This window comes from Spermophilus citellus, assembly GCF_964194105.1.
Source record: "Spermophilus citellus genome assembly, contig: SCAFFOLD_209, whole genome shotgun sequence".
NCBI classification, from domain to species: domain Eukaryota; kingdom Metazoa; phylum Chordata; class Mammalia; order Rodentia; family Sciuridae; genus Spermophilus; species Spermophilus citellus.
The window spans coordinates 489,473-503,245 of record NW_027672990.1 but is presented as its reverse complement, the minus strand read 5'-3'; the positions used below and the strand labels follow the sequence as shown (position 1 = coordinate 503,245).

The following is a 13,773-nucleotide window of genomic DNA, read 5'->3' as shown; positions in this document are numbered from 1 at the left end:
CCTATCAAAGAGAAACTGACTTAGTTAAATACCAAAAATAAACAAAAATAACTGGGAATACAAATGTTGTCTCAATAATAACCCTGAAAGTTTAGTTCCAACTCAGCAATCAAAAGACAGGCAGATTGGATAAAAAAAAAAAAAAAAGACCAACAATATGCTGACTCCAAGAGACTCATCTCATAGGAAAAGACACCTACAGACTGAAGGTGACAGGTTGGAAAAAAAAAATATATCACTCAGCCTGGGACTGGTGCTCAGTGGTAGAGCACTCGCCTAGCACATGTGAGGCCCTGTATTCGATCCTCAGTACCACATAAAACTAAATAATAAAGGTATGTGTCCATATACAAAAAATAACTTATTAAAAAACCTACCACTCACATATACTGTGGAGGCAAGCAGGGGTTTCCATTCTTATATCAAATAATGTGGACTTCAAGTGAAAGTTAATCAAAAGGGATAAAGAAGGACACTACATACTGCTTACAGGAACCATACACTGCCAGGGACCAAAAGGGAGTTCTCCTTCAAAGAATAGCCTGACAGTTACAAGAAACAGCCCCCTGGGAGACATCTTGCCTGGGAGACACCCTGCAGCCATCCATCTCCCTGATACATTGTGCGGCCATCTGTCTTCCTGAAACATCCTGCGGTATCTCACCTTGTGAAGACTTCCAGCAACTGGCAATAAGAGAGCTTCCCCATCCCCAGCCCATAAATACCCCTGTGTGAACAATGAAAGTTTGCAGCTTGATCAGAACTTTTGTCTTGCTGTCACCTTTCATGTCTCTTGTCCCTTCATTCCTCCCCATCTAGGTTCGCTGCCCACGTTGATGTGTCCTGCCGGCCAGGACATTTGGTGCCCAATGTGGGGCTCGAGCCTTTGACTGAGGGGGACCGCCATCCTCCGGGAAGACTTGGCCAAGCGGGAGCGTGCGATCGCCTCGGCAGACACGACCGAGAGACAGATCCAGGAGGAGAGCGAGGACGACACAAGGTGAGTGACACACCATGGGACAAGCAGTTTTGTCACATGAGTTGTTTTTGTCAGGCCTCAAGGAGGCCCTCAAGACACGGGGGGGGGGGGCGTGTTAAGAAAAAGGACTTAAAATTATTCTTTTCATATGTAGAAGAATTGTGTCCATGGTTTCCCCTTGAAGGGACCATTGATGGTAAAAGATGGCTTAGAGTAGGAGACTGTTAAAAAGATTATTATGAATCCTTTGGCCCAGAAAAGGTGCCTGTTCCCACCTTTTCTTACTGGAACTTAATGAACTTCTTAAAAGTTCACCCTTTGATAATGGTACCTTAAAACTTGTCAGGATTAGGGAAGAGGCTATGCAAAAGACCTCTCGTCCCCCTCAGCATGCCCTTCAGTTAATATAGACACAGATCCTTCTCAGTCTCCCCAGGACCCTGGGAACCTTCCTGGTCCCGCTCAAAACCCCACCCTAATAAATAAGGATCCAATGGTTACCAACCACCTTTATCCAGTTTTAAATCCTGGAGACACATTGACCCCTGGAGAGGAGGCTACCTTGGAGAAGGAAGCAGCTCGCTACCATTCAAAGGACCTGCCACCTCTCAGGACCCTGCCACAGTCTATAGGACTCACACATCCACCTCCCTCCTATATCCCTCCTGCCTTTTGTGCTCAGGCCCTTCAGGGGCCAACTGCCCCCTCAGATATTTTTTCTCCACTTCCTCTGCCTGACCTGGCTCCCTTGGGAGAGTCTCTCCAACATAGATGGGAACAGATCCAACTTTTAAAAGAATTAAGATCCCTTGACTCTGAGCTCCACTCATGAGCCTTAGGCACGGAGTCAACCCGAACTGGCCCAAGGTGGTCTAATACAAAGGCTAAGCCATGCCATTGGCCTGTTCTCGCCTTCCCAGTCACCCGCAGTCAGACAGATAAGCCCGCCCAGGCTGAGGACAAAGAGGAGAAAGCACAGGAAACAGATCAAGAGGAGGAAGCGGAGGAAACGGATCAAGGGGATGAAGGGGTGGGAGGGCAAGAGGAAGATCAAGACTCAGAGGATGAGGAGTTCACCCCTAGGCAGGAAGGAACCCAGAGTGTTTACAAAAAATTAAGCCTGCGCTTTCTTGAAAAACTTAAAAAGGCTTGTGCTCACTATGGACCCACTGCGCCCTACACATTGGCTTTACTAGAGAGTCACAGCGCACAATGGCTTACTCCTAATGATTGGAAATTTTTAGCCCGAGCCACCCTCAGTGCCGGAGACTTCCTGTTATGGAATGCAGATTTCAAAGAGCACTGTCGGGAAATTGCTCAAAAAAATTTAACTAAGGCCTCCTCTAAATCCTAGATTTATGTCAAGCTAGTGGGCAGTGCACCTTTTGACACTAACCCTAAACAGGCGCGTTTCCCTGCTGGAATTTTGGCGCAGATCCAGATGGCTGGCTTACATGCTTGGAGACACCTCCCTCAAAAGGGCTCGGCTACCACTTCCCTAGCAAAAATCCGACAAGGGCCTGACGAGCCTTATAGCGACTTTGTTGCCTGGCTTAACCTAGCCGCGGAACGCCTGCTTGGACCAAGCGAAATCGAGAGCACCTTTGTAAAACATCTTGCCTTTGAAAACGCCAACCCGGCATGTCAGGATGTTCTTCAACCACATAATGATAAAGGGGAACTTTCTGACTTTATTAGACTCTGTGCCGGGGTGGATGCAACCCATGCCATGGGTCTGGCCATAGGTGCTGCCTTTACCAAGGCCTTTCGCAATCCTGGCTCACGTACTTGCTTTACTTGTAAACAACCTGGCCATTTTGCATGCGAGTGTCCAACAGGCAAACAAAGCCTAGGGATAGGGTCTCCTCAAACCGGGGCTAAACCGCCCCCAGCCACCTTTTGCCCTAGATGTGGTAAAGGTCGTCACTGGGCCAGTGAGTGTAGATTTAAGGCAAATGCCCTTGGATAGCCTACTTCTTCCGGCTTCTCAGAAACTCCCTGCAGGGCCAGCCCCTGGGCCCGACCTCCCCCAGGACAAACCCAGGGGCAATAAGGTTTGTTCCCTCCCAAACTCCCAACCTACCTCAAAATCCTTTTCCACAATTGCCTCCCTCCAATGAGCCACCCCAGACAGCGCAGGATTGGACCTCTGTGCCACCACCAATACAATATTAGACTCCATGCAAGGGCCCCAGATAATACCCACTGGAATTATGGGTCCCCCTCCATCTCATACATGTGCCCTTGTTCTTAGAAGAGCCTCTACTACCTTACAAGGTGTTCAGGTCTTCCCTGGTATTATTGATAATGATTTCACTGGAGAAATAAAAATACTGGCCACAGCTATTAATGGAGTTGCAGCCATCCCAACAGGAACAAGACTTGCACAATTAATACTCCTTCCCTTAGATTCAGGAGGCACTTCTGCCGCCCATACCCTACCACGGGGGACTGCCTCCTTGGGCTCCTCTGATGTGTATTGGGTTCAGCCCATTTCTCACAATAGACCCACCCTTACCCTACTTATTGAAGGAGAACTCCCTTTTGGTCCCTGGCAATACACCAACAAGACAGAACAATTATAAATATACACACCCCCAAAGCAATGGAGCATCTATGTTCAAACAGACTCTTCTCAAGTTTAAGGGCCAAGTAGACCACAAGACAATAATTCTGGGTGACTTTAACAACACCTCTTTTACCACTGAATGGATCTTCCAAACAATATCCAGACAGAATCTATAGAACTCAATAATACAATCAATAACTTAGATTTAACTGACATACATAGACTATTTCATCCTTCAACAGGCAAAGACACTTTCTTCTCAGCAGAAAATGGATACTTCTAAAATAGACCATATGTCATGCCAAAAAGGAACTCTAAGCAATACAGAAAAGTAAACATACTACCCTGCATTCTATCAGATCATAATGGAACGAAATTAGAAATCAATGATAAAAATAGAAGCTACTTCTATACCTAGAGACTAAATAATATGCTAGTGAATGAACAATGGGCTGCAGAAAACATAAAAGAGGACATTTAAAAATTCTTAGAGGTGAATGAGGACACAGATACAACATATCAAAATATCTGGGACACTATGAAGGCATTACTAAGAGGAAAGTTCATTGCATGGAGTTCATTCCTTAAAAAAAAAAAATCAAATAAATGACCTAAAATTACATCTCAAATCCCTAGGAAAAACAATTAATCAACACCAAAAGCAGTAAAGGACAGAAAAGAATTAAAATCAGAGCTGAGATCAATGAAATTGGAACAAAAGAAGCAAATAAAAATTCAAAAAGTGACTGGGAATGGAACCACGATTTGACCAAGCTATCCCACCCCCCGGTCTATACCCAAAGGAGTTAAAAACAGCATACTACAGGAACACAGTCACAATGTTTTTAGCAGCACAATTTACAAGAGTTAAACTGTGGAGCCAACATAGATGTCCTTCAGTGGATGAATGAATAAAGAAAACGTGGCATTTGTACACAATGGAATATTACTCAGCAATAAAAGAAAATAAAATCATGGCATTTGCAGGTAAATGGATGGCATTGGAGAAGATAATGCTAAGTGAAGTTAGCCAAACCAAAATAACAAATGCTGAATGTTTTCTCTGCTATAAGGAGGCTGACTCATAGTGGGGTAGGGAGGTGGAGCATGGGAAGAATAGATGAATTCTATTTAGAGCAAGGGGTGGGAGGAATAGGGAGGGGAAAGGGATTAGCAAGGATGGTAGAATATAATAGACATCATTATCCAAAGTACACATATGAACACACGAATTGATATCAACCTACTTTATATACAGAGATATGAAAAAAATGTGCTGTATATGTGTAATAAGAATTGTAATATATTCCACTGCCATATATTTTTATTTTTTTTTTCTAATTTTCAAAAAGAAAAGTTGGCTCTTATCCATGCTACTGTAGAGAAAGACAAATACTCCAATTACTAAATCCATGATGAAAAAGGAAATATCACCATGAACACTAGAGAAATACAGAAGATAAATAGAAATTATTTTGAAAATTTGTACTGCAATAAAACAGAAAATATTGAAGTCATCAACAAATATCAAGAATCACATGACTTACACAAACTGAGTAAGTTAAACAGATCATTTTCAAGCAATGAAATAGAAGACACCATCAAAAGCCTACCAACCAAAAAAATTAAATAAACAAATCCCAGGACTCAATGGATACAAGACCTTCAAAGAAGAACTAACACCAATACACCTCAAATTATTCCATGAAATATAAAAAAGAGGGAGCACAAGCAAACTCACTCTATAAGGCCAATATCTCCTTGATTCTAAAATCAGACAAACACAGAAAAGAAAGTGTACTTCAGACCAATTCCTTTAAAAAGCAGAAGCAAAAATTCTGAATAAAATTCTGGCAAATCAAATACAAAAACATATCAAAAAGATGGTTCATCATGATGAATTGGGATTCATCCCAGGGACGCAAGGTTGGTTCAACATACAGAAATCAATAAATGTAATTCATCACATCAGTAGATTTAAAGATAAGAACCTTATGATCATCTCAACAAATGCAGAAAAAGCATTTGACAAAACACAGCACCCCTTCATGTTCAAAACACTACAAAAACTAGGGATAACAGGAACTTACCTCAACATTTTTTTTTATATTTTATTTTATTTTTTTTTGATGAATGGTGCGATTTATTGATTATTTAAAGCATTACATAGCTCATGATATATCATCTTTCATACATTTGACTCAAATTGTGTTTTGAACTCCCATTTTCACCCCAAATACAGATTGCAGAATCACATCTGTTACATATTCACATTTTTACATAATGCCATATTAGTGACTGTTGTATTCTGCTACCTTTCCTATCCCCTACTATCCCCCCTCCCCTCCCCTCCCCTCCCATCTTCCCTCTCTACCTCCCCTGCTATTGTTCAATTCTCTCCCTCTTTTTCCCTCCCCCTTGCCCCTCACAACCTCTTATAATTTTATGTATCATTGAAGGTCTTCTACCATTTCCATGTGCTTTCCCTTCTCTCCCCGTTTCTCTCCCCCCATTTGTCTTTGTTTACTGTAGTCTTTTCCTCATGCTCTTCCTTCCTGTTCTGTTCTTAGTTGCTCTCTTTATATCAAAGCAGACATTTGGCATTTGTTTTTTAGGGCTTGGATAGCTTCACTTAGCATAATCTGTTCTAATGCCATCCATTTCCCTGCAAATTCTATGATTTTGTCATTTCTTAGTGCTGCATAATACTCTGGCTATCTATGCTAAATCTCAGGCCAACATCATTCTAAATGGAGAGAAACTGAAGGCATTCCCTCTAACATCAGAAACAAGACAGGGATGCCCTCTCTCACCCCTTCTATTCAATATACTTCTTGAAACACTGGCCAGAGCAATTAGACAGATGAAAGAAATTAAAAGAATATGTATAGGAAAATAAGAACTTAAACTAGAACTATTTGCTGATGATATGATTCTGTACCTAGAAGACTCAAAAAAACTCCACTAGAAAACTTCTAGAACTAGAATTCAGCAAAGTTGCAGGATATAAAATCAACACGCACAAATCAAAGGCATTTCTGTATATCAGTGACAAATCCTCTGAGAGAGAAATGAGAAAAACTACCCCATTCACAATATCATCAAAGAATAAAAAGAAACTTGGGAATCAACAAAAGGTGAAGGATCTATACAATGAAAACTATGAGACACTAAAGAGAAATCAAAGACCTTAGAAGACGGAAAGATTTAACTTGATCTTGAATAGGCAGAACTAATATTATCAAAATGGCCCTACTACTAAAAGCACTCTACAGATTTAATGCAATTCTGATGAAAATCCCAATGGCATTCCTCATAGAAATAGAAAAAGCAATCATGAAATTTATCTGGAAAAATAAGAGACCCAGAATAGCTAAAGCAATCCTTAGCAGGAAAAGGGAGGCAGGTGGCATTGCTATACCAGACATTAAACTATACTACAGAGCCACAGTAACAAAAACAGCATGGTACTGGCATCAAAACAGGCTGGTAGACCAATAGTACAGAATAGAGGACACAGAGACCAACCCACAAAACCACAATTATCTTATATTAGAAAAAGGTGCTAAAAATATGCACTGGAAAAAAGATAGCATCTTCAACACATGGTGCTGGGAAAACTGGAAATCCATAGGCAGCAAAATAAAATTGAATCCCCCTCTCTCACCATGCATAAAAGTTATCTCAAAATGGATCAAGGATCTAGGAATTAAACCAGAGACTCTCCAAATAGAAGAAAAAGTAGGCCCTAATCTCCATCATGTGGGATTAGGCTACAACTTCCTTAATAACACTCCTATAGCACAGGAATTAAAACCAAGATTCAACACATGGGATGGATTGAAACTAAAGATTTTTATAAAAAAAAAATAGAATAGAGAGCCTACCTTCTGGGAGCAAATTTTTACCCCTCATTCATCACATAGAGCACTAATCTCTAGGGTATATAAAGAACTCAAATGTCTTAACACCAAAAATAATAATAATAACCCAATCAATAAATGGGCCAAGGACCTGAAAAGACACTTCTCAGAAGAGGACATACAATCAATCAACAATTATATGAAAAAATGCTCATCATCTCTAGCAGTCACAGAAATTCAAATTAAAACCACTCTAAGATACCATCTCACTGCAGTCAGAAGGGCAGCTATTATGAAGACAAACAACAGTAAGTGTTGGTGAGGATGTGGGGAAAAGGTACACTCATACACTGCTCGTGGGACTGCAAATTGGTGCAGCCAATTTGGAAATCAGTATGGAGATTCCTTGGAAATCTGGGAATGGAACCACCATTTGACCCAACTATTTCTCTTCTCGGACTATACCAGAAAACTTAAAAACAGCACACTACAGGGACACAGCCAGGTCATTGTTTATAGCAGCACAATTCACAATAGCTAAACTGTGGAGTCAACCTAGATGCCCTTCAGTGGATGACTGGATAAAAAATTTGTGGCTTATATACACAACGGAATATTACTCATCATTAAAAAAGAACAATAAGTGTTGGCAGGGATGTGGGGAAAAGGGTACACTTGTACACTGCTGGTGGGGCTGCAGAATGGTGAGGCCAATTTGGAAAACAGTATGAAGATTCCTGGGAAAGCTGGGAATGGATCCACCATTTGACCCAGCTATCGCACTTCTCGTACTATTCCCTGAGGACCTTAAAAGAGCGCACTATAGGGATACGGCTGCATCAATGATTATAGCGGCACAATTCATAATAGCTAGACTGTGGAACCAACCTAGATGCCCCTCAATAGATGAATGGATAAAAAAATGTGGCATCTATACACAATGGAGTATTATGCAGCACTAAGAAATGACAAAATCATAGAATTCGCAGGGAAATGGATGGCTTTAGAGCAGATTATGCTAAGCGAAGCTATCCAAGCCCTAAAAAACAAATGCCAAATGTCTGCTTTGATATAAAGAGAGCAACTAAGAACAGAACAGGAAGGAAGAGCATGAGGAAAAGACTACAGTAAACAAAGACAAATGGGGGGAGAGAAACGGGGAGAGAAGGGAAAGCACATGGAAATGGTAGAAGACCTTCAATGATACATAAAATTATAAGAGGTTGTGAGGGGCAAGGGGGAGGGAAAAAGAGGGAGAGAATTGAACAATAGCAGGGGAGGTAGAGAGGGAAGATGGGAGGGGAGGGGAGGGGAGGGGGGATAGTAGGGGATAGGAAAGGTAGCAGAATACAACAGTCACTAATATGGCATTATGTAAAAATGTGAATATGTAACAGATGTGATTCTGCAATCTGTATTTGGGGTGAAAATGGGAGTTCAAAACACAATTTGAGTCAAATGTATGAAAGATGATATATCATGAGCTATGTAATGCTTTAAATAATCAATAAAAAAAAAGAATAAAATCATGGCACTTTCACAAAAATGGATGGAGTTGGAGAAGATAATGCTAAGTGAAATCAGCCAATTCCCACCCCCCAAAAAATGCCGAATGTTTTCTCTGATATAAGGAAGCTGACTCATAGTGGGTTTGGGAGTGGGAGCATGGGAGGAATAGATGAATTCTAAATAGGACAGAGGGGTGGAAAGGAAAGGGAGGGCACAGGGTATTAGCAAGGATGGTGGAATGTGATGGACATCTTTATACAATGTTCACGGATGTAGACTTGAATTGGGTGTCAACATACCTTATATACAAAGAGAGATGAAAAATTGTGATATATATGTGTATTAAGAGTTGTAATGCAAAAACGTACATGTATAATGGCATAAATTGATGTGAACATACTTTATATACAGAAATATGAAAAATTGTGTTCTATGTGAAATAAGGATTATAATGCATTCCACTGTTGTCGTGTATTTAAATAAATAATAAAACCATAGAAAAATCATGATATAGAAAACATCTAGAAAAAAAAGAAAGAAGAAAGAAAGAAAGAAAAAAAGAAAGAAAGAAAGAAAGAAAGAAAGAAAGAAAGAAAGAAAGAAAGAAAGGAAGAAAGAAAGAATGAATCTAACTGAGATAGGATGCATTTGGTGCTACATACCTGATATGATATATCCAGTGGTCTGGAGGCTGAGGCAGGGGGATCACTATTGTGAAGCTTACCCTAGCAACTGAGTGAAACCCTGCCTAAATTTAAAAATAAATAGGCAGTAGTAATTTTAAAAAATTAAGAAAAAATAAAATTTTTAAATAAAAATTTTAAAAGGACTGAGGATATTGTTCAGTAATAGGACACCCTGGTTCCAATCCCCAGTTTCGCAAAAGGAAAAAAAGAATGAAAAAAGTCCTTTTTGAAGTTACAGAAAAAAATATTTTTAAATTTATAAATTATATATATGAAAACAAAAATTCTATTCCTCAAATGACTCCATTAAAGAGAACAAGGAGAAGTGAAAGATGAAAGAAACCAATTGCCTCACCTTTAACCAAACTCTTCTAAGAAAGGAGAACAGAGACTACAAGAGAAACGCAGGCAAGAGCCGTGAACAGCCCCTTCAAAAAGCAGGTATCTAAATGTCCCTTTATCACAAAGCAATCAATGTCTTTAGAAAGGAGGGACTATACCATGAAGTCACAATGAACACAAATTGAGACAGTGTTGAAGAACATGTGGGGTTATCACGAAAGTCCACAGAAACAGATGTGGACCTTATAGCACCTGTTCATATGGGGACACAGCACACTCCTCCAGAGTCGAGACCCAGGGCCTGGTGACAGAGAATGTCCATTTGGTAATAGATAAATAATAAACTATGGAAAATAACCGTTTCTGGCAATCAGCCACATTTTGTTTACCATATTGCATACAGTTTGACAAATACTATGAAACACCATGTCAGTTTTATATAGCTGTCACATAAATGTCACATTTCACATATAAGCATACGTAAATAGTACATCTTCAGAGTTTGAAAAAAAATACAAATTCAGATAAGCACATAAAAGACTGAATTACACATCCTGAGTATAGATGATAGGACTCCTCATTATAAAGAGGACAGCTTCCCTCGGGTTCATCTATAACACCCCATCAAAATTTCACCATGATTTCCTTTTCATTGAAGAAGGGACCAAAGCAAACAGTTTGAAAATTCTCCTGAAATGTTGAATTGGTATGAAATTAGCCAAAAATTCTGAACTCTAAGAGCAAAAGCAGGAGCTATCATTACCAGGCACTAATGCATGTTATAAAATTATCATATTGCAGTAATTTGAGGACCAAAAAAAATCACAATGCAGAAATTTCATAGATGACTCCACATGTATGTAAATGTCAATTTTATTATGAAGTGCAAGGAAAAGGCCTAGCTAAATGCAGCCATCTCCAGCAGAGGATTTGATGTGAATAACAAGACAACCCAACGTGAAGGGAGGAGTGGGAACTGGAGGCGCAGAGCACTGGTAGGGCTTGGGTGCAGGATGTGCATGGCACTGGATTACACTCCAGCATCCCAAAGAAGCACATATTGAGTAGGATTATGTTTCAAAATCATACCAGAATAGGAGGATCCTGGATTCCCTTCACACATGGATACACCATATAAACACCTACTTCTGTTTTGAGTCCCTTTTAAATAAAGTTATAATGGACTGAGAGACCTATGCATTGGACCACTCAGAAAATCTCTACCATCCAAAGGGCAGGCAAAGTTGGGGGACACGTGGGCATTAGTCCTGCCTTGAGCAATGTGCCACATAATTGGGACAGAATACCCCAATCCAGTGTCACCCAGAGTAGAGGAAAACTGATTGGCATCACAAATGGAGCACATGGGACATGAAATGGTAGCTGGAAACAGAATTTTTCTGGTGCTCATAGAAGAAAGAGCTGGATATACATAAGTATCAGGATGAGAGAAAGGGGGTGATTTTTGATGGCTGTGGAGGGTCATGAGCTTTATCCATGGGACAATGTCAGAAGGGGAGTGAGATCAAGGGTCCTAGTTTATCCCTAGAAGGGATTTGCCACATGATCTGCAAACTGTGGTTGCTAACAGTTGAGCTCCTCCCGAGCCAGTCCCTAAGGGTAGACAGGACAATTGCAGTCCACCCAGCAGCCCTACCTGAGCCCTCTCCCCCCTACCTCAGTAATAACTCCATGTCTAGCCAGTTCTTTCTGGAAGAAGGATCTCCAGGCACTCAGGGTCCCAATATTATTCCCATTCCATGGACTCCATCCTAACCCACCAAGCTTTGGGAGCAGTGGAAACTGTGCATGTGCATATCTCAGAAAGGAGGGGCTTCACATTAGTGTGCAAGCACTTACCTGGACTATGATACCCCCTCCCAGGAGGAAAGCAAAAGCTGTCAAAAGCACAGCTCCCTGTTCCTTTCTAGAATAGGCTCACACCACCTTCTTGCAGTGAGCACAGGCAGCCTGGGTTCTAACCAATTGCATCAGGAATTCAGCCCCCAGCCAAGTAGGACAGCTTCTCAGTCTGAGTGCAGCTGTAGGAAAGGCTCCTATAACACAGTCAAAGGAACCAGTCCTCCAATGACATGGATATGGAGAAAGAGACCTGCTCACATGGGGCTAGAATATAAGCTCAGTGCAGCCATTTTCAAAATAGCATGGAGTTCTGTAAAAGCTAACAGGACAACAACAACTCTGGATGCATTCCCAGAGGAAGTTGAACCAGTGTGTTAGTAAATGGCTGCATGCCCATCACTGTTCCAGGATCCACAGGAGCCAGGATGAGGGAACTTCTGAAGTGGCTCTGGCTAAGGAGACTCCTCCCAGCCGCAGGGCAGTCACCTACTCCCCTGAGAAACTACCTCCCCTAAATGCACCTGCTCATAGGTCAACAGGTGGCTGATATGTACCAGATGCTCAGGAGACCTCAGATGTGCCAGTTGTGGGATTCTCATGTCAGGCAGAGCCAAAACAGGACCAGAAAAACATCACAGAAGGCATGAGACCCCTAGGACATGCAGTCCACAGGGGGGACACTCAGCCCAAAGACATTCTGACAAGGTGTCTGGCCTGACAGAGGAAGGGAGAATACACATGCACAAATACACACACACAAACACACAAACACACACACACACACACACACTTTTTCAAATGTCAAGTGGTTTTTGGTGTACTTTTCTCTCATATGAAATGCTCATAAACAGAAAACAAAACCTTATTTTATTACAGTGGGGAGGAAAAACTGTCACTGGAAATGGGAACAGGGGACTGAAATTTGAGGAATTCATTGATATGTGTGTACAGGTTTCCTCTGGGAGACAGGGTTGTGCATCTGACACTTTGCTTCCCTTACATTTAAAACATTCAGGGGGACCCACGCAGGAGGGCCACACCTGTAATCCCAGCCACTACAGTGGCTGAGGCCCAAGTTTAAGGCCAGACTCAGCCTCTGTCTCAAGATAAATGATTAAAAGTACGAGGGATGTAGCTCTGTGAGAAAGGACCACTGTGTTCAATCCACTATGCTCCCCATGCCCCCCCTCCAAAAGAAAGAAAGAAAACCTCAGAAGGGAGAAAACCCTGAGACCCCTGCAGATCCCAGCCCACTTGAGTAGCAAAAGGGCCCACAGAGTGGTGATTCTCATGGTCCCAACACTCTGAAATCCAGCACAGAAGAAATTCAGGGAGGAGACTTGAGCTGCCAATTTGTACAGGAGATACCCGTGTGTTTAATAATGAGAAGAAAAGAATCCAACATCTTTAGAAATGTAAACTAAAGAGAAAATGAAATAGTATCAATGAAGATAAGAAACCATTGAATTCTAATAAATTTAAGGAGTTTAGGTGCTTCTTAACTATTTGTGGAAACTGTTTTGCCATTAAAGACACTTGATAATCTCCAATCGGAGTGCACTTACTCAAATCAGTTCACAGGATAATACATTAATAAAAATGGGATATTCAGATTTAAAAATGGTATAAAATACCATGGGTAAGTTTGACACGGTGCCATATGCATGTGGTATTATGTATAACTCTAATGCACTAATAAACAATCCAGCATGCTTTACTCTTAATGGAAGCATTCAGTCCTAAAATTCATCTACATAGTTAAATATATGTAAACTTAGCCAAGAAACTTTTGAATTATAAGAACAAAAACTTATAAGAGCAAAAAAAAAGTTATTACCCAACATGTGCATTGGGAAGCTGTACTGATACAATTGTCATCGAGGAATCACGATGTCAACAGTGTCCACCCAGGAACCCATGTGGAAGTGAAAATCATACACTTAATTGCAACGGAAAAGTCAT

The 13,773-nt window shown here is 41.0% G+C and overlaps 1 protein-coding gene across 1 annotated transcript in view; it reads left to right on the top strand.

Annotated features, from left to right (window-relative positions):
- Positions 1-2,420: 2,420 nt before the first annotated feature.
- LOC308640288 (uncharacterized protein) overlaps positions 2,421-13,773 on the top strand; it is a gene marked incomplete at its 5' end in the record, with an annotated part of 129,767 nt that continues 118,414 nt past the window's right edge. Inside the window, one exon of the mRNA XM_081312244.1 lies at positions 2,421-2,763. Coding sequence (XP_081168370.1) covers positions 2,421-2,763 — 343 coding nt within the window. The remainder of the gene's footprint in view (positions 2,764-13,773) is intronic.